This window comes from Plecotus auritus (assembly GCF_963455305.1).
Source record: "Plecotus auritus genome assembly, chromosome: 7".
Lineage (NCBI taxonomy): Eukaryota > Metazoa > Chordata > Mammalia > Chiroptera > Vespertilionidae > Plecotus > Plecotus auritus.
This window is the reverse complement of record NC_137774.1, coordinates 10,056,541-10,084,299: the sequence shown is the minus strand read 5'-3', so window position 1 is coordinate 10,084,299 and position 27,759 is coordinate 10,056,541. Positions and strand designations below refer to the sequence as shown.

Here is a 27,759-nt window from a genome sequence, read left to right as displayed (position 1 = left end):
CAGCCCTATAGCTGGTGTGTCAGATGTGTGTGGTTCTACACAGCTGCAGAAGGGAGGGTGGGGTCTGTCCACAGACCAGACCCAGTGCCTTGCTCTTAACCACATCTGAAAGTGGGTGACCAGAATCGAGTCTTTCTCCAAACTCAAGCCATACATTAATTTAGCCCAAGCAGCCTCTGACACTGGGACTACAACCTTTTAATTTTGAAAAGAAGAAATGAAAGGCTCATTTCCAAAGGACTCACACATAACAGATGTGTACACAAAGCTTTTTAAGTTTTATTTTCCTCGGGTTGAAGATTCATCGTAACACGCATGCATTTTAAAACAGTAACAGGGTCTCGAACTGTTCCGAGCAGACATTAGACAAGCACAGGGGCTGAAAATTCCTATTTAAAAAATGGAAATTGCAGTGGGAAATGGAGGTCACACACATATGGTGGGGTGATAGTTTATCCTGCTCCCCCCTGAAATTGAATCTATACTTAATTCACATTTTTTATTACAATGACCGGACCTGATGCTTGGGTGTGCTGAGCAGCACCAGGCCTTCCCCCAAAGGTGGTTGGTTCCTACTTCCTCCTGAGCAAGAGGAAGGGGCTCCTCTGGAAGATTCCTCTCCAGCCTCCGAGGGTCTCAGCACAACCCGCTGGGAAAGCCAAGTCTCTTCCCTTTGGAGGCACCCTCATGAGTGGCGCATCTCAGAGGAGGGGAGGGCCACGGCCCTGCCCCCTCCAGACTGTGCAGATGGCTGGTACACTGAGGGGCAGATACTTGAATGTTTTCCCTTTGATTCCTGTGCTTAGAGTGGACTCCCCCTCCACACATTTCTGACAGAAAGAGGTGGGGTCCCTTGACTTGGAGGGACCTGTGCTGAGGGAGGCCGGAGCTCTAAGGGTTGTTTCAACACTCCCAGCCCCTAACATTTTAGTAGCTCAAATGCTGGGAGTGCTGAAGTCTTTCTCCCAACTTGAACTGGTAAAAAGACAACTGGGGGTGGGACTGGCTACTGAGGAAAGTCCTGGGTCTTTGGTTCACCTCCCCAGGGCAGATCCTGGCAGACTGGAGAAGGGAAAGCACTAGGGCAGGGGTCTGCAGTCCCCAGTCCTGAGTACTACCAGGGGCCTGCTTGAGGCCTCACGCACAGGCAAGAGGAACAGGGGAAGTAAGAAGAGCTGCCTGTGATGGGAACTTAGGGAGTGCTTCTGAGAATAGCCACAGGGCGACCTGTGGCACTTGCCACAGACCAGTAGCTCCTGAGCAAGATAAGGGACGATGGAGCACTGCTTCAGCCGTGCTCCTGGAACTGCGGGCTTCCCAACCCTCCCGTTACTCCCACTGTGGGGCATGGGAAGGAGCTCCCACTGGGAGGATAAGACTCAGTGGTTCGTGAACAGGAACAAGGGCCAGAGGCCTTCATCTAGTAGTCTCAGTGGAGTTTTCAGACAACTCCTCGTTTTGGCTGGGAAACCTGGAGACTAGTCTCTTATCTGTAGACTTTCAGAACAGGTGCAGGATGGGAGAGACTGGGATATGAATCCTGCCCTCCAGACCTCACCCAGTCAGCCATGTCCTGTTCTTATACCTTTGCTCTTGGGAGACCCCAAACTACTCTAGGATGCCATAAGGTAGCTGAGTTTCATAGCTCCAGAGAGTGAGGCTGAGGGTAGTTACATCCCCTCAGAAGGGGAATGGTGGGATTTGGGGAAGAAAAGTGGGGACAGACAAAAGCTTGGGGATCAGTTCACTTTCTCTACGTTCAGACTGCAAACCAAATATAATATCTTCATCATTATAAAAAGAAGAGAAAGAAAACTTGCATAAACCAAGATAAATAGCTTTTAAACATTTGAATGCCAAAAGAATTAGAGGGCCAAACCCAAGGTTTTGAAAATAGCACAGAATGACCTTTAAAAAAAAAATCTACAATTCACCAAACCACAGCTTAAATGTTCCGACCCAATCAACAACACTGTCAGAAACGCAAAAGAGCATTTGCAATAGGATGCTACCTCTCAAAATGTAAACAATATACAAAAAATAAACCGCACAAAATCACAAAAACTCAATGTTAAGTCAGATACTTGGTAGCTCATCTTTTCACTGATAGGATTATTACATGATTCATACACATCATGGCAACATGATCAGACCAAATGCAGGGAGCCGGTGGGAGCCCGAGGCTACGGAGGCTGCTGGGAGACAGCCTGCCAACCTTTGGAGATGCTGGGCCTGTGAGCAGATCCAAATTTCTATTCTTAATTAGAAGGTGGGGAGATCAAGTCCCAACATTATTCCTAATCCCTTCCTAAGTCAGTTTTGTTTTCTCCATGTGCCATTTGGTTTCAAGTCCTTGCTCAAGTCCCTTCGTGGTCTTACTGCTGATGTTTAGAGTTCCCTATGGCCCCTTCCTGGGGCCAGGGCAGTTGTTTGACTCATCTGCTTCTTCCAGAAGGGTCCCTGCAGCCCCAGAGGAGTCCAAGAATGCTGTCTCCATTCCTTCTTGACCTAAATGCTGCAGGTAGGGCACAGAGACAGTGATGGTTCCTGCTCCAGAGGCTGAGCTTGGCCAAGTTTGGAAGGAACCATAGGAAACCAATCCATTCATTCAAAATGCTTCCACAAACTTCCTTCGAATCTGTGTTTTACCATATCTCATCCTAAATCCCCAGTTCCTGGTGAGGGGTTGAGAAGATATGGGAATGTACCTCCCCCAGCACAGGGCTGTTTTCTCTGCTAGCCAGACCAGACAGCTCTGATGTCACCACAGAATGACACAGCTCAATTCTGAGGCCTGGATAGCAAGGCTCAGAGGTGGGTAGAGATCCTGAAGGAAGCCGCAGGGTGCCACTCCTGAGGAAGCCTGTAGGTGGCAGATCTGTTAAAAATCTAGACGGGGCGTCGAGGAAAAACAGCCCCGAGGGTGGATCCAAATCCAATCCCACCTCAAGCCTCCGCACTGGATTACGTGGTCACATCCTCAAGTGATCCAGAAACGACCTCGGGCTTGGGCGCCACATCCAAGGTGGGAGGCATCACTCCCTGCTGGCCGTAACATCCGGTGGCACACCCAGGCGCAGGGAGTCAGATTGCCTACCGGCAGCCCTGGGAGCCAAGGAGGAATCTCAGCAAGGAGCACCCGGCACCTGGAGAGCTGCCCCCAGCGGAAAGCTCGCCGCCAGTGAGGGTGGCTGGGCAAAGGTCCAAAGGAAGGAAGTGGATGGGGGGCACAAGCCCTCATTTGATACTCATCAGCTTCCGGGGTTTCTCCAAGGGGAAGAAACCCATTTAAGCGCAAGGGTCCTTGCTTGTTCCTTTTGACCAAGTGGGAGGCAGGCTTTATCGAGAAGACATCTGAACTCCAGGGGCCCAGAGAGCCCAGCGGCTGAGCGATGATCCCGGGTTCTCTGCGACCCAGCAGTCCTCTGCGACCCAGCAGTCGGAGAGCCCAGCAGCAGCCCCCACCCTCGCCAGCCCAGGAGGACGAACTCCCCTCCGAGAGCTTTCTGATCCAAAATGACCGGGTTGATCGGGAGTGCTCCTTCAGGAGGACAACGTTTAGGTGGAGGATCACTTGAATCCGAGGAGGAACGGTGAAGGAGGTTGTGCACAATACTTCATAAAATTAAAAGTTAACCCAAGAGGATGAGGCGTCTGACCTCTCCTCTGGTGTCAGAGCACTCGGCTCTGAGAGGACCCTTGGCGGGGTCTCTAGGGTGCCTCTGTAATTGAAGGGACTAGGGCAGGGATGGGAGAGTGGATAGGGTGATGACATACATCATTATAAAGAGCAAACCTAGGGCAATGAAATTTCAGAAAAACCCAAATAAACCCACAGTCACCTCTTGCCCCACGGTATTTTAAAAGGCTACAAGGTAACCAAAAGGAAACCCCTTTTTAACCTGGGTCAAATGGGGTGGGGGAATCAAAGGTAAGAAGGAGGTGAGGCTACATCCTGTGAGCATGAGCACACACAGCACATCGCCCCTCCCGAGAACCTTTCAGTGTCACAGGCTGCAGTCTCACTGCTCCAGCCCTCCCCGGCCCCCCACTCTGCTCCCACCCCTCCATCTAGCCCAGATACACCCTCTCCCCCTTCCGATCCCCAACCCCATATCTCATTCTCTGGCTGTGGCTGAAGGCAGAGGGTCACTACGTCAGGATGTTGGACATGAACTCGTTGAAGCGCTTGGAGTACTGCTCAGGGTTCACAGTCGAGATCTCGGCCCCCGCCTGTAATAAATAGAGATTGATTCAGGTCCAGCTCCTTGGCCCTCAGCAGCAGCTGCTCCTGGGACAGGCCTGGGTGTTCAGGAGCCTCTGGATCAGCATTAGAGCTGAATACAACCCTGTGGACTGGGCAGGCCACCTGGAGAGGGGGCAGCTATGTCTCAGAATTGCCCCGGCCCCCTCCTCTGATTTCCAACCCCAGGGATGCACCCACTAAAGTAGAGGCAAGTAGTGGGGAGGTAGCAGAAAGACTCCTGATTTCTGTGGGAGCTGTTGTTTGGAGAAGAGTAGCCTGAAGTCTATGGGGAAGTGGGCCTCTGGGGCGTAGTGTGGACATGTAAACAAAGCAATTACTGGCAGCCAACAAGATGCACCACATGCCCAGCAGCCCTGGGAAGAGGCACCAGTGGGCACAGAGTCCCGAGGGCCAGAGAACCAAGGGAAAAACAAGTTGGCATTTTATCCAGGGGTGGACTATAGATGGCAGAGTGAACACCAGGCAACCTGGCAGGCTGCTCTTCCTGTCCCCTGCCCTGGGAGAGGCGCAGGGGAGTGTCTCCTTAAAGCAGGAGGCCCGAGAGTCAGAGGGCCCACCCACTGGGCCTGGCTGGAGACAGGGAGAACTCACCCCATGTTTCACTGTCTTGGCTGCATGTGCAGCTTTCTTCTTAGCATCGTATGGTGTGAGGATATCAATGATGGCCATGAAGTAGACCTCCTTCTTGGGGGAACCTGGAGGGGAAACAAGCAAGGAGGAAGAGGTGGCAGAGAGAAGAGCAGCAAGTAGCTGGGTCCATAACCCTTCAGATGTGAGATCCAGATCGATCCCTATCATTGTGGATCTGAGGAAAAGAATGGTTAATGGAATCCTCAGAAGCTTTCATAGTTTTTTAAAATTATTATTATTGATTCCATAGAGAGCTCAGAAGAGAGACAAACATCAATGTGAGAGAGAAACATCGATCAGCCGCCTGACTGGGAATCGAACCCTCCACCTTCTAGTGTATGAGACCACCCTCCAACCAATTGAGCCACACCGGCCAGGACCTCATAACTCTTATCGTATTTGATCTTCACAGCGCCCTGTGGGGTTGACCTGAGGGTATTTATAAAGTTTTATTCATCCCATGAGTCAGAGAACTATGCCTCAAATATCCAGGACGGCAGAGACGATAAGAAAGGCCTAACGGAGCAGAACCCCAGGGCCCAGATGACAAAGTTACTGGTGATGACTCAGCGTGGGAGCCTGGAGGCAGAAAGAGGCCCAAGTCAGCAATTATTTAATGTGGTGGAAACCCAGAGACCCACAGAGACATCTAACAACGGGCCCCGGTGGGAAGGATGCGAGCCAGAAGTGGGCAGGGCAGGCAAGGCTCCTACTTACTTTCATGGCTTTTCATGGCATAAACATCAACAGAGGGATCGAATTCCCCAGGACCAAAGAACCGAGGAAAGCTGAGGAGGTTGCCGGGGCTGTCCGGAGGTGTGCCATAGGAGCAGAGCAGGTTGCCCATCCCGTCATTCTCACACTCCTCGTCCTCTGCCCGCTCCTCCACCTCCATCTCCTCCTGCTCTGCCCGGTCCACATCGTGGATGCCCACCAGCAGACTGTAGTCCATGATCTTCAGCTGAGCCAGAAACTAGGGGAAGGAAGACAAGTTATACAGAACATCTCAGTGGCATCTGGAAAGGGGAGAAAACGTGTTCCTTTCAACTCAACTCTCCAATTCGGAAACACTAGAGAATGAGACATCGGGGTCTCTGTGCTCAATGGGGAAGACAGTCATTCCACAAGGGCAGGAGCTGCAGAGTCCGCAGCAGTGGAGAGGGGGCCTCCCGGGGAAAGGTCTGAGACAGCCTGGCGGACGAGGAAGAGCCAGGCAGGCAGAAGCCGTAGAAAGGAAGGCGGAACAAGCACTGCAGGAGGAGGGGACAGCCGTGGGTCTGGGACCAGAGGCCGTGGCCAGCGTGAGGGAAGACGTGACGAATGCCACACTGTGGAAGAGGCCAGGTGGATCCCACAGCACTGCCTTTCAAATCATGAGTCTCAATCCATTATGAGTCCTCCATCCAATTTAGTGGGCTGAGACTAGGACTTTTAAAATTATTATTAAATACTACAAAATAGGGGAAAAAAAAGCTCTGGCCGGGTATCTTAGTTGGTTGCAGTGGTCGGCAAACTCATTAGTCAACAGAGCCAAATATCAACAGTACAATGACTGAAATTTCTTTTGAGAGCCAAATTTTTTACACTTAAACTTCTTCTAACGCCACTTCTTCAAAATAGACTCGCCCAGGCCGTGGCATTTTGTGGAAGAGCCACACTCCAGGAGCCAAAGAGCCGCATGTGGCTTGCGAGCCGCGGTTTGCCGACCACTGGGTTAGAGGATCATCCTGATACATAAAGGTTGTGGGTTCGCGCCTCAGGCAGAGCACAATACAAGAAACCACTAATGAATACATAAATAAGTCGAACAACAAATCCATGTTGCTTGCTCGCTCTCCCTCCCTCTCTACCTCCATTCCTCTCTCTATAAAATGAATAAAAAAAATTAAAAATATAATGAAAAATAGAGTACATAACATGAAGTAAAGGTAGATAGTATTTCATTGTGTGTGTGTGTGTGTGTGTGTGTGTGTGTGTGTGTTTTGGGTTGCAGGTAAAATGTACTTCTAACGGGGTAATAGGCAAAGTTTGAAAAAATATGCAATTCAGCTTCTTTCTACTCAGGGTAAAAATGGGGAGAAAAATTAAAGGAAAAACGATATAAGAATAACAGAGCCAACCAACATTCTGAACTCTTCCCTCAAGGTAAAAAAGCTGTGTGGTGCAGGGGGAGGGTGCTGGAGCCCACCCCTTCCACTGTGGCTCCCCTTGCCGGTTCCCAGTCTCCCATCTATATGAGTGTTGTGAGTAGAACGGTGTCTCAGGTCTCCTGATGTAGGACTCCAGGTCTTGGAGAAGAACAAAGAGTGTGGGAATGATACAGGATGGAAATGGCCAGCCAGCATTCCAGTCTGGCTAATAGTGAGACCAGAGTCGCTGGTCCAAATCCTCCATGAACTAGCCAGCAGCCACCATCAGCCACATGCCAGGTCACAAACTGAGCCTGCAGCACCTTGAACCTGTCTAACTGACCACTGTGACTGTGGAACTAGGAGGAGAAGGACAAAGGGCCAGAGAGGCTCAGCACACAGGCCCAGAACACAACTAAAAGCATAAGAAGCCCTGGCGACAGAGATCAGCAGCATCTCCTCCTTGCAGAAAGGGGGGGCACCATCCCAAGCACCTGGACAAAGCCTTCTCAAGGCCTAGGGAGAAGGGGCCGGATCCCGGAAGAGAGAGAGTCCCTGAACCATACCCCTCCTATCCGCCTGAGAACATTTAGAAAGCAACATGTAAGTGTAAACAAATTCTGTAAACTGCCTTTAAAAACTCTTAGAAGCAGAGTAAGGAGAAAAGCAGAAAAGGGAGGAGAAAGACTGAACAACTGAACACCAGAATAAAGGCACAAACATAGTAGGGAATGATTGAGGAAAAGCTTCCCAGCAAAAGAAGTCTGCAGCCCTCGCCGGTTTGGCTCGGTGGATAGAGTGTCAGCCTGCGGACCAAAGGGTCCCAGGTTTGATTCCAGTCAAGGGCACATGCCTGGGTTGCGGGCTCGGTCCAACCTGCAGGAGACAGCCAATCAATGATTCCCTCTCATCATTGATGTTTCTCTCTCTCTCTTCCTCTCTGAAATCAATGAAAATATTTTTTAAAAAAGAAGTCTGTAAAACTCATGTTCACAGCAGCATTAGTCACAATGAAGCAACTCAAGTGTGATGGTTAATACTATGTGTCAACCTGACTGGGCCACTAGGTGCCCAGACATTTGATCCAATGTTATTCTGAGTGTGTCTGCGAGGATGCTTATGGATGAATTGACATTTGAGTCGGTAAAGTGAGTAAAGGAGATTGCCTTCCCTAAGGTGGGTGGGTCTGAGGCCTGAACAGAACAAAACGGCGGATCCTCCAGTGAGTCAAAGGGAACTTCCTCTGCCTGCCTCTCAGCTGGGACATCTGTTTTCCCTCTCCAGATGTGGACTGAAACATCCACTCCTTCTGGGCCTTGAGCCTGCCAGCCTCTAGACTAAAACAACATCAGCTCTCCTGGGGCCCTACCTGGCCAACTGTGGGTGTTGGGATTTGTCAGGCTCTGTAGTCATATGAGCCAATTCCTTATAATAAACATCTTTCCATCTGCCAATCAATTTATCTATCTATTTACACTCTTCTGTTTCTCTGGAGAATCTTAACTAATATACCGAATGTCCAATGGTGGATAAATGGGTAAACAAAACGCACTTGTGCTGTCAGGACACACACAATGGAGTGACTCAGCCTTAAGAAGAAAGGCCATTCTGACACATGCTACAACACAGATGAACCTTCATGGCATTATGGCAAGTGAACTAAGCCACTCAAAAAGAGCAAGTACTACATTTATATGAGCTTCCAGAGGAGTCCATTTCATAGAGACAGAAAGAATGGTGACTGGGACTAGGGAGAAAGGGAAATGGGAAATAATGTTTAATGGGTATAGAGTTTTTGTTTGGGAAGAAAAAAAAAGTTCTGGAGATGGATGGTGATGGTTGAACAACAATGTGAATGCACTTAATAGCACTGAAATGTGCACTTAAAAATGGTTAAGATGATAAATTTTATGTTATGCATATTTTACCATAATAAAAACGGAAAAAAAAACAATTTTTTAAAGTTTATAGGGTTTGGTTTTAATGAACAGGCTCCCAATTTACTTAACCAGAAGGAGACCGAGTTATCATGTGGTCCAGATATCGCAGTCACTATTTAACACATGTCCTCGGAGCTTCTCCACAAGAAGTCCCATTCTAATCAGGTTCCTAGGTAAGTGGAGAATCAGAGCCAGGAACAGGCATGGTTGGTGGATCTCGCGAGCTGGTTTCCTGTTGCTCTGATGGCCGGTTGCCCCCTCCACTATGGGAACCACCAGGAAGGAATTCGGAAGGAGTTTGAAAAAGGTGTTGGAGCAGATGAGGGAAAGCATTCCAAACTAAGTTACCCTGGTGCTACTGGCACAAATTGTGTCCCCAAATGGAAGGTTCATTTGCACTAACTTTAGGTGCAAGTAACTACCCCCTCTGCTCAAATCACCACTCCTTGTCTATACTCTTGGAAAGTAGTGAATTCAATTTTTCTTAAAGAGGCTCCTGCTCTGGGGTCAAGAGGAGACCCTGCTCAATCAGGGTGAAAACGAGTTAATCAGTACCTCTACGTCCCGTTTCAGTTTTTCCAGGAAGTTCTTTTTACTTTCCTCTCCCACGTGCAGCTTCTGCCCTTCGTTGAGGAAGTCATTGTCTTTAAATGTTGGCAAGTCCTTGGCCTGGGAGAACAGCAGCAGTGTTAGCCGAGCAGCCTGATTCCTTCACCCCAAGGGTCCCTGCTGGGGGCAACGGCACAGAAAGGGGAAGGGTCTATACAGCAGATGGTCAACAGCTCAGCACAGGAGGCTGCAGTCCCAGGCTTCGGGCTGACAGGGATGGCGAATGTGTGGCACATGTCCAACAGGGAGGACTGACCAAAGCGTGCCTTCTCGTTGAGCCTGGCTACCTCGGGGGTCAGGCAGCCACCCACTGACTCAGGATGGGCCATGGCATGGAACCGCCAGCCCTCCAGGATGATGAGCCCCACAAGGGCCGAGCTCAAAGGCTGGAGACAAAGGCGAGGCTGAGCGGAGGTGAGGCTGAGGCCAGGCAGGTGCTTAGTGACACCGAGCTCTGGCAGACGGCACGTCTGGGAAGTGGACTAGGGGCTGTGATGGAGGAAGGGACAGGATGGCCAACAGGTGTTTCGCATTCCAAGCCAACCCATTCCCCACTTGGTCAGCACTGGCCCCAGCATACCTTCTCCTTGTCACTCGCTTCTCTGGCAACAGTAGAACCCTGAAAGGATAAGAGCCATCAGAAGCCCAGCTGAGGCAAACTCCGCTGAGCGGGAAAACATGCCCCGTCTTCGGGGAGAGGTGGCAGTGAAGGGAAGCAGGTGGTTAGAATCCTAGAGGGGCCAGGCGGCAGCAACTTGCTCATTTCCTCTGTCACAGACGGCTCACAGAGCTCTGACTACGTCCACGTCCTGCTCAGGAAACAGGACTGCGCCAGGAGTCTCAGTGCCTGCCCTGGAGGCACCTCCCTTCCATCAGGGGAGACCGCATTAAGCAGTAGCTACACAATGAATTAATCCACTAACCACAGTGGTGCTGAGTGGTACGGGAGCAGACACAGGATACTCTGAGAGCCCGAAGCACGGGGAGGGGCCTGGATTGGAGAGGAACGGTGGCCAAGGCCTGCTTCCAGAAACAAGTGATACCTGAGCTGAGCTCAGAAGGGTGTGTAGGAAGTAATTAGGTGGGGGAAGGTGGAGGTAGAGAAAGGGCAGGGAGGGAAATAATTCAGGCAGCCTGTGTGGGACCTCGGGGAGGAGGGGAGCACAAACTCTGCAGGGCTGGACCAGAAACCAGTGCCGCTGCAGCAGGGAGACAGTGGTGCAAGGCAACTGGTGAAGTCAGGAAGGGAGGTGTAAGAACAGCAAGTGCTGTGGTTCGCAGGCAGTGTGCTGTCTTCAGCCTAGAAATGCACTTGTGCTATCAGTCCACAGGGCCTGGACAGATGCCATGTGTGTGCATCTAGAGCAGCCTGTCCCATCCCACTGCTAGGAGTCACAGAGCATCCATTTCTCTATATAAAAGCCCAAGCAACCAGCCGACTCGCTGACTGGCCAGTAGCTACGACACGAACTGACCACCAGGGGGCAGATGCTCAACACAGGCGCTGCTGAGCTGTGGTCACTTGGCAGCTGCAGTGCTTGGGTGATGCACCCGGAACCAGAGAGGAGGGAGCCCGATTCCAGGGTGCGTCACCCGAGAACCGCCCTCTCACAATCCAAGATTCCACGAGGGATGTCGGAGAGCCGGTTTCGGCAGAATCCCCGCCAGCCAGACAGAGGGACCCCACCAGTGCATGAATCTGTGCACCGGGCCTCTAGCTGTTACATAAATGTAGTACAGTGGGGGCTTAAGTAAGCTCCTGTCACTGCCACCTGGACTTCACACAGCCTGTGGCCCACAAGAATTAGACAATCAGCTCCAGAGCCACCTGTCCATGCCGCATATGCTCTGGCTTTCCCATGATGTGGCAGTTGGAATCATGGCCCTCCCCGAGCCCCGGGGGGAGAGCAGCCACAGAGCTGGGATACGCAGAGCCCTTTACCTTGAGGTCATACTTGCGGTGTACAGTGAGCCGATGGCTGAACACGTTCCTGGTGACCACCATGTAGGTCTCCACACCATCCACAGTCAGGCGGTACATGCCCAGGAACTGTGGCAAAAGGGTGTTGCCGTGGCACTCCACAATGAACTAGAAAGGAAGGCAGGAGGCTAAGGAGCGCAGGAAGGTGCCAGGATGGACGGGCTCTCCCAGGCTAAAACGCTCCCTGCCTGGGATTCTAAACTGGGTTATGTGAAGTCACAGGGTTCCTTAGACTTACAGCAGGCAGCAGCCACCCCCACCCTCAACTGGCATAAGAGGCGGGGCAGGCAGTGCAGAGCCCTTTGGTTTCGTATTGCTGGGGTTCCTCTGTAGGAAAATCACTGGTCTAGGTTGGCATCTCCTCTGCGGCCTGAAGTGGGGAAGCCACAGGGCAGAGAGGGGCTGCAGAGGCAGGCTGTGATCTGGCTGTCTGGGAAAACAGAATGCTCTATACCACAAGCTCTCACCCCGGCCATGCCCCAGGGTTTTCGACTGTAATTCTCCCAAGACTAGACGTCCCTGTCACCACTTCTCGGGTGCCCCAGAGAGCAGCCAGCTTTCCCTGGAGACGCAAGCAGGCTTGGGGCAGGCACTCAGATGCCGCCGCCGCACTGCCCGCTCTTCTCATGGACAGGCTCCAGACGAGTGGGGAGTAGGAATGGGAAGAAAAGCAGCCCTGCTGGGCCGACGGGACCTCTTTCAGAAGAAGCGAGTGTGAAACTTCCCAACTCTGGCAAGAAGCAGAAGAGATCCACCACAGGACTTGTGTGCATGCATATAAGCATGACCAATGGACACAGACACCATGGGGGCGAGGGCATGAGCAGGGGGTGGGATAGGGGGGCAAAGGGGGGATGAGGACACATGTAATACCTTAATCAATAAAGAAAACAAACCAAAAAAAAAGAAGCAGCTCTTCAACTGGGACAGAGTCAGGAACATGCCTTCGTCCTTCCCTTTAAATTTCTCCTCACAGACACACGGAACCAGGAGGGCCAAGTGCTCGGTGGTCAGGAAGCATCTGCTATTACCAGAGGCCCCATCTCTCTCCAAGAAGCTCCCCCCAAGGCTCTTTCCCTCTTCCAACCCACCCTCTACTGTCCAGGCTTGGGACTCACCATACCTGGTGGTACTTCTTTAAGATGTTGTGCATCTCTGCCACATCCTCACTGGAAACCGTCTTGATGACAAAGCGCCGGTCATAGGTGGTGAGGAAACGCGTGCCACACCGGCCCTGGCTGTCACTGTTGATGGGGGCGCTGCGTGTCACTGAGTTCTGAGGGACCAAGGCAAAGCGAGCTGGTCTTGGGAGGGGAACAGGACTCTGACTCTGAGTCTTCTGTTATGGGCCGTTGCTCTAAAGCCAAGGACACTGAGATAGATGGGACCTCACTCGCCCTTTTACTCCTGGGAAGGTCATATCTCTCCCCAAAGTCTTCCTAAGAGTGACAAGAGCTGGTCCCAGTCTTTGACTGGGATGGGAAGAGGGTTTACTGTGAAATCCTTCCTTTCTTTCTGATCCCAGACAGCTACCTCCGACGTTAGGGACCTGGGTTCTCATCCTGCCACTCTCTTGTGATGTGACCCACTTAACTTCCCTACTCCCCCGTTTCCTCACCTGGAACACCAGGAGGCAGAGCGAAGTGATTTTCCCCGTCTCTTAGGATGACAAAAACAAAGCTCAGGAAACATTCACGAGGTCTAGCATAAATGAACCATGGACACAGTGGTCTCTTCCCTGTGTGTACCCTGAGCTAGGAAACCCTTCCCAAAGCAGGAAGTTGGTCCTGCCTCTCTGCCCACCACCTCTGCCTTCACCTCAACTCCTGTTTATCTGCGCAGGGCGGGGGCTTTTCTGGTCTGCACCTGCTCCTCCTGAGTCCCCATCCCATTAGGATCAGAGAGCTGTGGGAGCCTCAAGAAGAGCAGGGGAAGGTGAGGCAACCCAAGGGGATGTGTTCACCAAGCAGACACCGGGGAAGACCTTTGGGAGCAAGGCAGGGAGGGAAATGCCAAAAACACATAGTGATCTGCTCACAGGAACGCCTCCTCTCTCAGCCCTTTGCTCGTCTCTTACCTGGGACCCGACTCTTTACCTTCACCTAAAGCCTCCTCATGAGAAGGGAGCACCTCTAAAGTCTGAAGTGGCGAGGGGCTCTCTAAACTAAAGGAGCACCCCCAAAACAGAAGTGTTGAGCAGGCTACGTGACTGAGGGCCTCGCTCTCCCAGCCTGGTCCTTCTACCGGGAAGATGGAGAGGCCTCAGGCCCAGTGGGAAAGCTAGCTGTACCCTTGCCTCTTTTCAGGCAGCATTTTCTGACTCTAAATCATTGGTAGTACAGAGTCCCTCGCTGAACACTATCCTCCCTGCCCCTATTTCAGTTGTGAGCACAATCATTTGCCCACAAGGCTATTGGAGAAAAAATGCAGACACTGAGAGGACATGGTTAGATGGCCAAGGGGAGGGGAAGAAGCCACAGTGGAAGGAAGAGGTCCGAGCAGGTTACCTGGGTTGCAACTATGGCAAGACGTTTTCAGAAGGTCTCGGGCTGCAATGATTTCATTTAAGATTTGTTCCTAGCGGAGGGGGCTGGAGGGACCTCCCAGTACCTCTCAGACCTTCCTGCTCGCCAAGCCCCTGGCACCTCCTCCTCTCACACCCTCTCACCCTCCTCTTCAGGACACACTTCTTTGCAGGAGGCCTTGCAGCGTGGAGGAGAGAGGGGAGGGAGACTCACCCATCTGCTTGTCCTGGGGAAGGCTGACAGGGAGTGGGGTGGAGGAGTTACAGTGTTTTAAAAGACGGGGGCATCCGTTTTAGATTTCCCCAGGCTGTGCACTCCTTTCCCCCGACAATGGAAAGTCCGCCAAATGTCTTACTGCTACAAAAGTGAAGGGGAGATTCTCCACCAAAGGCTGTCTACCGAGGGAGGAAGGTCCAGGGAAGGTGCCAGGTGGGGAAGTGACAGAAACCACAGACTGTACGTTACGCTAAAATGTCCCTGATATTGGGATTCATTCCTCCCAATGGGGCAAAGTCCTCCGTGACATTACCACCCCCTGAAGGGGCCAGTTTCCTGCCATGCCTTGCCCCCTCCCAACATCAGGACAGGGGACAAGTTTAGGAGGTGGCACTCCAACCTGGCAAGAGATTACACTCCCCTTAAAGTCTTCCTTTTCTAATCTGTCTTACGTGTTTTAAGAGGCCTCATCTCCTGCTGGCAACAATTCTCTCTCTTTTAAGTCCAATTATGGAGGAGAAGGCTTCTTCAGTCTACACTGGGAATGCCAGACTAACATGAAGCAGCTTCTGCAACCCCTCTCCCCGCCAAGGAGCCTGGGAGGCACCGTAGGAAGCACTTCTAAGGCCCTCACCCCTCCAAGAGCCACCAACATAGAAAAAAGGCTGCCTGGGCTAGAGAGCAGCATGACAGAGAGACAGCCCAGGAACAGTAGACACTTTTTTCTCTACGGGTCCTGTGGCTTCCTGGCCCCACTCCACTTGCTAATCCTTCCGATTTTGCAAAGACACCCGTACCTGGTAATCCTGATCGTCAATTCCAAATCTTTCCCGAAGATTTCGAAACACCATGGGGCAGTACTCCTTAAACTTGAAGCGGCTGGGGAGGTTCTCCCTGGGGAAAAGCAGAGACAGGTCTTTGTGAACATCCTCCTTATCTTAATTCTCACATCAGAACTCTCAAAGTGTGGTCCGTGGATCACCGGGATCTGAACAATCTGCAGTGCTTAAAATGTAAGGTTCTAGCCTCCAGAAATTCAGGAGGTGAGCCTGGAAAGCTTCTTTTTTTACATTTATTTTTTTAAAATATATTTTTATTAATTTCAGAGAGAAAGGGAGAGGGAGACAGAAACATCGATGAGAGAAAAACATCAACATCCATCGGCTGCCTCCTGTACGCCCCCAGCTTCTAGAATATGATGTTATTACTATGGCAGAAAGAGGTCACTAAGGGACATTTTCAAATCAAGCTTCTCCTCCCAGCTGAGACTGGTGGGGTGACAGAGCCCAGCTGGGGAGGTGGTGAGGAATGTGGAACAATGAGAGTGGAACCAGGATTCACATGCAGAAAGGAAGAGAGTGTGAGCAGCAAACAGTTTCTGGGGTGACCCATCTATACATATAAAAGCCTAATATGCAAATTTCCCCTCAGGAGTTCGACCCAGAGACCAGGAATTCAATTGCTTGCTATGACATGCGCTGAACACCAGGGGCGGTGCAGAATGGAGGGCCCCAGCCTGAAGGAAGGCCCCATCAGCCCTGATAGCAGGCCAGGCCTAGGGACCCTACCCATGCACGAATTTCGTGCCCCAGGCCTCTAGTAGTAGGATAAACAGCAAGGTCTCCAAAGGGCTTAGAGTAGACCCCAATCTGTGCCAGGTGAGATGGCTGCTTCAACAAAGCCTGAGACAACCTTCAGGCCCCAGTGTTAATCCAAGCCACAAGGAACAAAAATGAGCATTACTCTGGATAGCGCCCTCGGGCACCATGCTCAGCCTGTTGATCACACACAGTTGGAGAGAAAAGAGCTCGGGTGCATCCCAGGCCAGAATCATGGCAGGCAGCTTCTTGCCTCAGACTAAGATCAAGATAGGGCCACTGCTTTTAGCCTCATACTAGATAGCTCAGCTCCTGAGCAGCTCACTTCTTAAACCGGCCCTACATGAATCACGCTGGGCAGAGCCACATGCCCTCCGGGACACTGGAGGTAGGCTGATAAAGGAGTGAGATGACAAGACAACTGGGAGAGCGGCCCATAATGAATGCATTTTTCCAGCCAGTTTTTCAGCTCTGTGACCCAGGTGTCACTATTACACCCTGCCAGGTGCTGGCTTGCCCCGCCTTACACAAGGTTTCAGAAGCTCTGCTTTAAGGGAAAGGATTGCCCACAAAACTTGAGTTCACTCAATAGGCAACTTACTTATTGAAGAGATGATTATCCACCTTGATCTTGCTGTATGCTTTGAAGTCATCTGGCATTAGCATGACAGGAACAGGGACATTGCTCAACTCATTGATCTGCAAAGCAAAGGAAAAGTGAGGCTCGCAGCTCGTAGCTCGGAGGCCTCCTGCCTCAGACAGACAATATGCTACCATGTTCATGGATTCCCTCCTTGTCTTTATTTCTGCTCTTCTCTTCCCAACCTCATCTCCATCTACTGAAATTCTCCCCACCTGACATGGTCCAGCTCAAAAGGCACCTCTTCCATAAATCTTTCTTTCCCATGTTAGAATTCCTGGTGTCCATCTTTTGGCCATCTCACAGCCTCCCTCATTTGTAGTTAATGCTTATAAACCTCATAAGTCTGTTATACTATAACCTAGTCAAGACCGTAGTATTGATCTTTGTAAGCAAATATCATCTAACCGATCTTTGGGGGCTCTGTAGTACTTGGCCCAGGATGTGCATATAGCAGTTACTACGTAAGTATTTGTCAAATGCAATAATGGATCAGTGAGTAAATGTCACCCAACCTACGTGAGTATTGAGGCCTGTGAACACCTTCATACAAATTGTGGGTCACTCAAGAAATCAGCTTAGGCCCTGGCCAGGTAGCTCCGTAGTTCAGAGCATTATCCCGATATGCCAAGGTTTCGGGTTCAATCCCCAGTCAGGGCACATACAGGAATCAAACAATGAATGCATAAATAAGTGGAAAATGTCTCTCTTCCCCCCCCCACCCCCCAACACACACTCTCTTTTTCTCTCAAAAAGAGAGAGAGAGAGAGAGAGAGAGAGAGAGAGAGAGAGAGAGAGAGAGAGAAATCAGCTGGGGCAGGAAAAGAACTGGGTGTGTAACTCATCTCCAAAGTAAAGGATGGAATTTACAGTGAGCAGACGAGATAGAGATAGCTGGCCACTGGCTCACTCAGACTCTCCTGATTAAAACAGGGCCAGTTTTTAAAGCTGTGTCCTGCCTTATGATAACCGGGGGGAGATGGGGTGGGTGCTTTGCCCCCACTGCAAACATACCTTCTCGTTATCTTTCACCCCTTTGAGGGAGCTGGCTTCCCATTGGTGCAGAACTGAGGGCACACCCTTCACTTCCCCATCCCCAGTTTGCCAATTAGTGGGCTAATTAGCCCCAGATGTCCTCTCCCATCACAGCAGAGTATTTGACATTTGACCCTCAACCCAGTTGCCACTAATGCATTCAGGATTTACAGCGGAAACCTCAGTCCTGACTTGATGGATAGTGGGGAGGGAGAGCATAGCCTGGGTCTCCCAGATACTTCCCTTGCAAATCCTATTATGTCAATGAGGCCCCATGTGGCAACGGGGGAATAACCTGGAGTCATTAATTAGGATTCCTCCAGAACCATAAATGGGGGGAAATGGCATTTAATTTGCTGCCCCTTTTATGTTCCAAACCATTTTTATTTAGAAATATCTGAAGATAGAGGAAGTTCAAGTTAATGCAGTAACTGGGCTGGTGAATGGTACCTTCCTGGAGTTGGTGGAATATCCAGTGGATACGTGGGGAAATTAAGAAAGGCAGAGAGCGTATGGGGAGGAGGAGGGACAGTAGGGCAGTGGGAAGTGGCAGTGGGGCTGGGGGAAACTGACCAGCACAGATACAGGAGTATATACTGTATGATTCCATTGGTATGAAGTTCTAGAACAGGAATCTACAGTGGGAGAACTCCACTAAGAGGTGGCCTGGGCTGGCTTGGGAGGGAGCTAATTGTAAAGGAACCTGAGAGGTGTGATAGAAATGTTCTCTATGTTGTTTGGAGTGATGATTACACGGGTAGATATACGTTTGTGGAAACTCATCAACCTATACTTAAAATTTCCAGCATCCAGCTCTGTGATGCCTGCCATTGGCTAACGGGACACACACACACACACACACACACAGCCACACCAGTTCCCTCTCCAAGGGGTGCGCACAAGGGAACCTGATTGTTAAGTGCATGCCTACGGAGGAAACCATTCCACTCCCTTGCTTTTCTGCCAACAGAAACAATTCCTGGTGGCTGTCCCGCTTCCTTTTCCCTGGCATAGGAAGCTTGGCTCTGAGAGTTAAAGAAGTTCATGGCTCTTATGCAATTCTGCCTTTTCTAGCTCATATATCATGCTAGAAAGAACGTACCACTGGCTCAAAGAGTATGGTCTTACACCAAAATGTTCTAGCCTATGCTACTAATTGACTCTGGGTTGGTCTAATGTCCAAGCTCGGTGCCAAGGCCAGGGCTTGATACTGGAGAACTAAAAAAGACTAAAGCATTTGCTTGAGAGGGGCCAATGGCCCCCGAGCCAGGATGAAATATTCTAACAGGAGCTATTCAGGAATGCTCTATTCACCAGGCCTCTCTGTAACTCCTAGTGCAGCACAGTTTGAATGGTTGTTAAGCTGGTTAGATTTTGGCTCTCATTCCCTCTCTGTTCTTGACTACACAACCTAATAGTGGGAAATTTCTGAGATAATATATTGGTCAACAATCCACACATCTGAACTATGTAGATTCACCCCTCATTTCCCCGGGACCACATGTAGATGATTCACTCTAGGGATTAGCTGTACCTCTTTATTTTAGTTGTGCTAAATTTTTTATCCCCGGAGTCCTATTCAATTTCAATTGAACAAGCACTTACTGAAATACCTACTACATGCTTCATTTATGTTAGGGAAGAGGGGCCACGCAGTGGGGGAAACACTGTGCACACTAACGTAGGAGGCTGACCCTCTTCTCAGGGAAGGAGACAAACCCCTGGAAGTGGAAGTGGAAATCAAGTAGTATACAAGCCAGTGAGAACAGAGGGACGGGCATCAGGAACAGCTGATGTTCCGTTCAGAGAAGGGTGAGGTTAGCATGGGCAGAGACTCAGACTCCTAGCCTCACACATCAGGCTAGAAACAGGGCATCTCATGCCCCTTCTTCTATTGCCAAGAGCACTTGACACTGGAAGAATCTATAAGATCGTGTTACACCCCAGCTGAAAAATCTTCCCTGGCTCATCACCCTCAGGGTCGTTTGAACTCCTTCCCATCTAAGGTCTTTCCTGATCTGGCTCAGACTCCGCCAAACTTCTCTTCAGTTTGCTTTTCTACTCAATGTATCGAGGGCCTTACTCTAGGCCAGTACTGTGCCAGAAGGTGGGGACACAAAAAGTGGAAAGACATATCTGTTTAGCTGGGAAGACAGACAAGTAGCTAATACAATGTGAGGGTGCTATAGTTATAAATACAGGGAGATGGATGATTGATTCGTCCGGCTGACGTAGCTCAGTGGTTGAGCATCAACCTATGAACCAGGAGGTCACGGTTCTATTCCCAGTCAGGGCACATGCCCAGGTTGCAGGTTTGATCCCCAGTGTAGGGTGTGCAGAAAGCAGCCGATCAATGACTCTTTCTCATCATTGATGTTTCTATCTCTCCTCCCTCTCCTTTCCTCACTGAAATCAATAAAAATATATTTTTTAAGAAAAGAAATGATTAATTCTGCCCTGGTCCAGGTTTCTCAGTGGTTAGAGCATCAGCCCAAGAACAAAGAGTCTCGGGTTTCATTCCCAGTCAAGGGCACGTACCTGAGTTTCAGGTTCAATCCCCAGCCCCTGTTTGGGGGCGTGTGGGAGGCAACTAATTGATGTGTCTCTCTCAGATTGATGTTTCTCTGTCTTTTCCCCTCCCTCCTTCCTTCCCACTCTCTCTAAAAATCAATGGGAAAAATATTCACAGGTGAGGATTTATAAAAAAAGAAGTGATTGATTCTGACTGAAGAGTGAGAGAGTTGGTTGCTAGAGGAAGTCAGAGAGAAATATACATAAGAAAGGTCTAGAATGGTAAATCTCAAAAAAAAAAAAAAAAAAATGAGAGGAAGGGAATTCCAGGCTGTGAGAACAGTCGGAACCAAGACTCAGAGTTGTGCCCGGCCAAGGTGGCTCAGTGGTTGAGCGTTGCCCTATGAACAAGGTCAAGATTCGATTCCCAGTCAGGGCACATGCCTGGGTGGTGGACTTGACCCCCAGTAGGGGGTGTGCAGGAGGCAGCCAATCAGTGATTCTCTCTCATCACTGACATTTCTCTCTCTCTCCCCCTCTCCCTTCCTCTCTGAAATCAATAAAAATATATTTTTAAAAATATATATTTTTTAAAAAGTAGAGAGATAATACAGGAAAGATAGACGAATGGTCTAGCATATTATCAATTAATAAATAACATCTGCTTCTATTTACTGAATGCCTATAAGTGGCCAGTGCTTTGTACTAATGTATATTACATTACGTGTCATAATATCATTTATACTCTGTCTCTGCTATTATTTCTATACTTAATAGTTACATAAGGTATTATTAATTTGATTTTGCAAGAGGTCCAAGGTGCCTTGCTCAAGGTCACACAGATAATGTGTGTAGACTCAGGATTTGCTCCCAGGCCTGTATGGTGCCAAAACCTGGGTTCTTCATACTGTATTGTCTGATCCTTCTTATGGACCGCTACCCTGACTAAGGTAGTGTTTTCCCTCCCTTGCCTCTTTCCTAATGATCTTCAGGGAAGGTGCTGTGCTCATTTTAGGGAAAGGGAAAATGAAACTCGAGAGAAAAATTACTACTCAAAAGCTAAACCAACAATAAGGGGGAGAGCCTGGATTTGAACTTAGGCTTGTCCACTATATGATAAATTTGGGCTCAACTATGCAGCCAACGGGAAGTCCTCTCAGGTTCAAGTCTGGGAATTCACATGATCAGATGGGTGATACAAAAATGTAATTCTGGAATCAAAATCCAGTAAGGATTGGAAAGGGCAAAAACAATAAGCAGTAAGGTCATTTATGGGGCCATTACAATAGTGTAGGTGATAGACTGTGGCAGCAAGAGTAGAAGGACTAAAGCTGAGAGAATCAGCTAAGATCTGGCTAAATGACACTTGCTCTGCAAGAGCTTCCTTCTCCCTAGGTTGATTGAATTACTCATGCCTCTGTGCATCTTTATATTCTAAGTGTCACATTCACTTTGGTAATTATTTCCTTACATGTTTAATTTCTCCACTAGGCTGTGAGCCCCTACAAAAGAGGAGAATATCTTACCCATTATTTTGTCCCTACCATGACTGGCACACAGTGGTTGCACAACAGATGCTGAGTGGAGGGATGGATGGCTAGAAAAAGGGGTTGAAGGATGGCTAACATTAGGATAAAGACAAAGAGATACAGCAAAGTTGGTGTGACCATGCCATGGGAAAGAAGATTAGCGTTAGTTATTGAGGCTAAGACCAGCCTGTAAAGAATCTTAAATGCCAGGGAGAAGAATAAACTTTATTTGGTTGACAAAGGGGAGTGACTGAACGTTTTGAAGCATGACTAAAGCAATGTTACAGGAAGATGTGCCTTTCCTTCACTATCTATACATTTCTGGACCAACCTCTTTCACTTTCAGCAGAAGTGCACTGTGGAATGCTATCTCATTCGAATGTCACACTAAATATCTATATATATAAAAGGCTAATATGCAAAGTGTCCCCTCGGGAGTTTGACTGGGAGACTGGGAGTTCGATTGCTCGCTATGACATGTGCTGACCACCAGGGGGTAGCACAGAATGAAGGAAGGCCCCAGCAGGCAGCTGGAAGGCCCTGATCGCAGGCCAGGCCTAGGGACCCTACCTGTGCACGAATTTCATGCACCAGGCCTCTAGTAACATATAAGGATGGTAAGTTTGTTGTATCTCTTATCATAGAAGTGGTTTTTGGATTATCCACACGATTAACTCCATGAGCCATTAGCATAAATAATGAGGAGGTTAACCAAGCTGAATGAGGAACAACTTAAAAGCAGAGTTCACTCTATGCTGATCCTACTGGAGATGAAAATTCAGTCACCAGTTCCAATCTGATGAATTGCTGATTCCAGAAGCCTCCACTTCCCTGTGTGACCTTCATTGGAACTGTTACCCAGGAGGTGTGGGCTGGGCATACAGGATTCCTGACACGTCCCAGGGTTCCGTGGGTGACTCAGCTATGGGCTGGCTACCACTGACAAACATTTGTTACCTGCCACCATCAGAAAACATGACGTATTGGGAACCACACTCTCAAGACCAAGAGCCCCAGCAAGACCTGGAACTCCAGAGAGCGAAAAGCAAGAACAGAGAGCCACAGGGGCCAGCAAATTCACCCCTGAGTTTATTCCTTCTTTTTATACCGTGGCTTTTCTTCTCCTGCTGAGTCCCACTGTCTCTATGAGGTCGGAAAGCCTGCTAAAGGACAAATTCATCCAAAGGCCTCACTAGAGCAGAAGTATTTCCTAAGATTTTTAAAGAAACAGATCAAGAGAAAAAGGCAGGAAAAGTAGGTTCTGGGTCTGCACTGAGCAAATAAAATGCATGGACAGAATGGGGATGAAATGTGGGAGAGGAATGAGCAAACTTAAGAATGAATCTGGCCCTGGCTAGTTTGGCTCAGTGGATAGAGCAGGGGTGGGCAAACTTTTTGACTCGAGGGCCACAATGGGTTCTTAAACTGGACCGGAGGGCCGGAACAAAAGCATGGATGGAGTGTTTGTGTGAACTAATATAAATTCAAAGTAAAGGAGCGGAGGGGAGAGCAAGAGAACCGGATAGAACAGCCGGATCCGGCCCGCGGGCCGTAGTTTGCCCAAGGCTGGGATAGAGTGTCGGCCTACAGACTGAAGGGTCCCAGGTTCAGTTCTGGCCAAGGGCACATGCCCGGATTGTGGGCTCAATACCCCTCACCCCCAGTAGGGGGCGTGCGGGAGGCAGCCAATCAATGATTCTCTCTCATTGATGTTTCTCTCTATCCCCCTTCCTTCCTCTCTGAAATCAATAAAAAAGACTTAAAAAAAAGAATGAATCTGTTTCTCACACCATACACAAAAAATAATGCAAAATGGATTACAAACCTAAATATAAGAGCTAAAACTATAAGAGTAGTTTGTTTTTTTTTAAAGAGTTTTTCTTAGGAGAAAATGTAGGGAAAAAATCTTCATGACCTTGGGTTAAGCAAAGCCTTCTTAGATATGGCACCAAAAGCACAAACAACCAAAATAATAGATAAGTTTGAGCTTATCAAAATTAAAAACTTGAGCTTCAAAAGAAAACACAAAAAAAGTGAAAAAGATAACCTAAAGAATAGGGTAAAATATTTGCAAATCATATATCTAATAAGTAACTTGCATCCAGAATATATCAAGTACTCTTACAACTCAATAATAAAAAGACAAATAGCCCAACTAAAAGATGCAAAAAGTTTTTTTTTCAATGGGCAAAGGGTCTTTTTTTTTTTTGCAAAGGATCTTAATAGACATTTCTCCAATGAAAATACAAATATGACCAATAAGCACATGAAGAGATGTTCAACTTCACTAGTTAAAAAGGAAACAAACTGAAATCACAATAACATTTCACATCCACTAGGATGGCTACAATAAAAAAAGACAGACAGTAACAAGTGTTGGCAAGAACCACACACACACACACACACACACTGCAGGTGGGAATGTAAAATGGTGCAGCCACTCTGAGGAACAAGGCTGATGGTTAAACAGTTACCATCAATTGCTCCTATTCCTTCTGATCACCTGGGTGAGGCTTCACAAACACCTGGTTCCTAACATGGGCAACATGTTATCAAGCCAGGTCTGTCTCTTCTGGTCTCCACCCCCCTCTCAAAAGCTACCTCTTCCGTAATTCCAGACCCTTTGAACTATGTTTCATCCATTAAAACATCGGTTCTCCCTGACAAACCCAAAGTCTTTTGATTTTTCTCTCTGTTTCCTTACACAGTCTTCCTCCACCAAACCCATGGGCTTCATTCTAGTCCAGTGGTCGGCTAACTGCGGCTCACGAGTCGCGGTTTGCCGCTCTGTTGACTAAAGAGTTTGCCGACCACTTACCTAGACTCTCGATTCCAATAATTACAGGCTGTTGTTGTTCCTTGTGATTAAGCCCCTATCCCAGTGGTCGGCAAACTCATTAGTCAACGGAGCTGCAAACCGCGGCTCGCGAGCCGCAGTTTGCCGACCACTGTGACCTAGTCCATGAGAGCAGCTCATGTGACAACACTGGAACGCAAAGACCTCTCTTTTCCCACCTAGAAGTAAACCATCTACCTCATGAGAGAGTAACTAATTCTACTACAGGCAGAGACATATCCATTCTTCACATCTCATACACCATCAGCCACAGACCACCATGGATGGCCTAACTGCCTAAATGGGCGAGAAACTAAAGAATCGAAGAAAAGGGGATAGCTGAAATCTCAGATTGCAAAACACCTGTCAGAAGGAATAGGAGCAATTGATGGTAACTATGTTTAACCAACAGCCTTGTTCCTCAAAGTGGCTGCACCATTTTACATTCCCACCCGCAGTGTGTGTGTGTGGTCCCTGCCAACACTTGTTACTGTCTGTCTTTTTTTATTGTAGCCATCCTAGTGGATGTGAAATGTTATTGTGATTTCAATTTGTTTCCTTTATAACCAGTGAAGTTGCAACAGCGGGCTTCTGAAGTAAGGTAATCGCCAAGAAAGGCTAGCAATCCACTAAGAACAATATGGTCCTGACCCCCTAGAGAACTGCACAATTTTATACACTTCTTCTGGGGAGATGCCTCCATTTCCCAAATGGGGACCTTTAAATACTAGACTTGTTACAGGCTGAGTGGAAGCAACAAAACTTGGGACTAACTGACCTCTGAAGCTCACTCAGCCCGTCCAGGGCTGTGGTGCCGATAGCATTTCCCCTGAGGTGCTTGCTCATTGTGCCAGAGACATGGTTCCCGCTTACAGTCGATGCCTTCCCAGCCAGCCCTCCAACAAACTTTCTGAGAGTTAGCAAAGGAAGAGGGTGACTGTGCGTCCCACTGAGCAGGAATCCCAGACACACCTATCCACCTGCCATTCCGAGGCTTGCACCTGATGCCCCCATTTGAGCAGATTACCTATCAGAAAACCAAGTCCCACGCACACTCCCCTGCACGGGCGCACCGTTGAGCATACATTCAGGTTCTCTAACAAGACTAATTCCCAACTGTCCCTGGCACTTGGCTGAGAGACAGGACAAGGAACAGGAGGCAAAGAAAAGAGACATGCCGCTCAAGCACCACCACTGGCCAGCGCAGCCCACAGTGCTGGACAAATGAGCTGGTCTTTTGGTGTGACCACAGAGATCCTGACTCCTGGATCTCTACCAGTTCTCTGCACAGAAAGGATGCTTTCTAGTGAGAAGCAGGCAGCAGGACAAAATCAAGGACTGACTTCTAGGCAGTGACACAGGGCTCACATTTTGATGTCAAATGACCCCTGAGGTAGCACGAAGCGGGAGGAACAAACTCAGCTGGACTATTGGCCAGAAGCAGTTCCCAGAGGTCTGGGCATTACATCAGCGGTACTCCCTGCGCTGGCCAGGACCCTCACCTCAGTGCTGAGAACAGTAACCTGCCCAAGACCAAGAACCAGGAAAGACCTCACCATACACAGGTGCTTCTCTGTATTAGATGTAAAGTTCTAAAATCATGGCTCAGACTATGGTTTATCTATCTACCAAACCAGAACAGTCTTGCCGGCCCTGGGGCCCTCCGTCATCATGTAGTCCGTTGGCCATTTCAGGTGTTCGGAAAAGTGAGGGGGACTAAAGAACTGAAATCCAAGCCATTAGCCTCATCCTCCTCATTGCAAACTTTTACTTGGTGGAGGTGGTTGTCCCGGGTCCTTTTACTTCTTTTGCTCATTCCTGACCTAGGGACTCACAATGAAATGGCCAGAGTGCAGGGGGCAAGCAATTGGAAGAGGAAGAAAAAAGATCCTAAACAAACAGGGACATAAACAAAGCCCTCCGGCTAAACACTGGCCTGGGCTCCAACTTCCTGACGGACTGTTGGACAATCTCAAAGCACCCCAAGGATCCAGGGGGGACCCCTCTCTCATCCTAATCACCATCCATTACCACACCCTTCATGACCATACAATAGAAAGCTAAGTAAATGAGAAGTCAAAGGCTTTGACATGAACAGCATCGGAGAAAGCAGGAAGACATTGTTTCTACTATGAACAGTCCTTAAAATCCGGCCTCACCTTTTCTCTTCTCCCTAACCCAGGAAGACCCAGGTCAAGTGCCTGTGGTTCAAGGAAGCCTGTGCTTCTCCAGTTGGTACATCTTGTTCAAGTAGGAAAAAAGGAAACCCAGGAAGGATTTCCATAATCAGGAGGATGGGAAACTTTGAGGAGCCACACCGACCGAAAGACCAGAAATAGAGGTACCCTCGGGCAGGCCAATGCCACTTGCCCTGTCAACCGGACAGTGAGCCGGCGGCGGGTTATAAGGGGCCAGGGCTAAAACACGCGCAACCCACAGGGTGAGGTGAAAAGAGAGGGAGAGGGGGTGAAGGCGACTCCACCGCACCCAGGCCTTCCCTCTGCGCTCCAGGGACGGCCCGAAGCGAGCACACCAGACGCAGGAAGCCAGAGGGGCTGGAGGGAAGGGGAGGCGGCCACGGCATTCCACGGAGACACCAGGCCTCGCGTGGCGCACGGGGAGCGCACACCCGGCCGGGACGGCGTGCAAGGGTGGGGTGGGCGTGCAAGTGGCTTGGAGAGGGGGTGCAGGCGTCACTGGCAGGGCCCGCGGGGCGAAGGCCGGGGGCGGCAGGGGGCGTGGGAGCGCGCTGGGGAGCTGGTTACCGTGTGGTTCACCCCCCACATCAGGACGCTGAGAATCGGCTCGCTGGCCCGGAATAGCTTCACTTTCTGGCACACAAAATGCTTCTTCTTGGTCTTGGTCTTGCTGGCGCTCAGCGGCGCCACCGCCACCGCCGTGGTGCTGGTGCAGTTGGACGACATGCCCGGGGCGGCGGCGGCGGCGGCGGCGAAAGGGGGGGCGGCCGAGACAGCGCACAAGCCAGCGGCCCCAGGCCTCCCCCGGACCGATCCCCACCCCCGCTCCCTCACCGCTCCATGGTCGCGCCCGTCCCGTTACCTCCCCACCCCGCCCTGGTGGTTCCGTCCGCCCCACGCTCCGCCCTCCCCGCCCCGCCCCCAGGGAGCCGGCCAGCCCGCTCGGCACCCCGCCCCCGGGCGGTACGACCGCCCGGCCGTCCCTAATGCTCCCTGCTGGGGTGGTACGGCCCGTTCCCCGGAGGCTGCGGCCGCCACGCCCGCCCCTCCTCCCCGGGCCTGATAGGAACCCGGCCGGCCCCCGCGCCTCAAAACCCCGCACCGGAGCGAGGAGG

At 49.9% G+C, this 27,759-nt stretch overlaps 1 protein-coding gene across 1 annotated transcript; it reads right to left on the bottom strand.

Moving 5' to 3' along the window:
• Positions 1-259: 259 nt before the first annotated feature.
• Positions 260-27,547, bottom strand: PIP4K2B (phosphatidylinositol-5-phosphate 4-kinase type 2 beta). The gene is made up of 10 exons (XM_080679792.1): positions 27,212-27,547; positions 16,497-16,594; positions 15,095-15,191; positions 12,680-12,832; positions 11,518-11,664; positions 10,156-10,194; positions 9,522-9,635; positions 5,615-5,870; positions 4,859-4,962; positions 260-4,233 (listed from the first exon to the last, which is right to left on the bottom strand). Exons 1-10 carry the CDS (start codon positions 27,368-27,370, stop codon positions 4,153-4,155), a joined length of 1,248 nt encoding a protein of 415 aa, XP_080535918.1. The 5' UTR covers positions 27,371-27,547; the 3' UTR covers positions 260-4,152.
• Between the last annotated feature and the right edge of the window lie 212 nt (positions 27,548-27,759).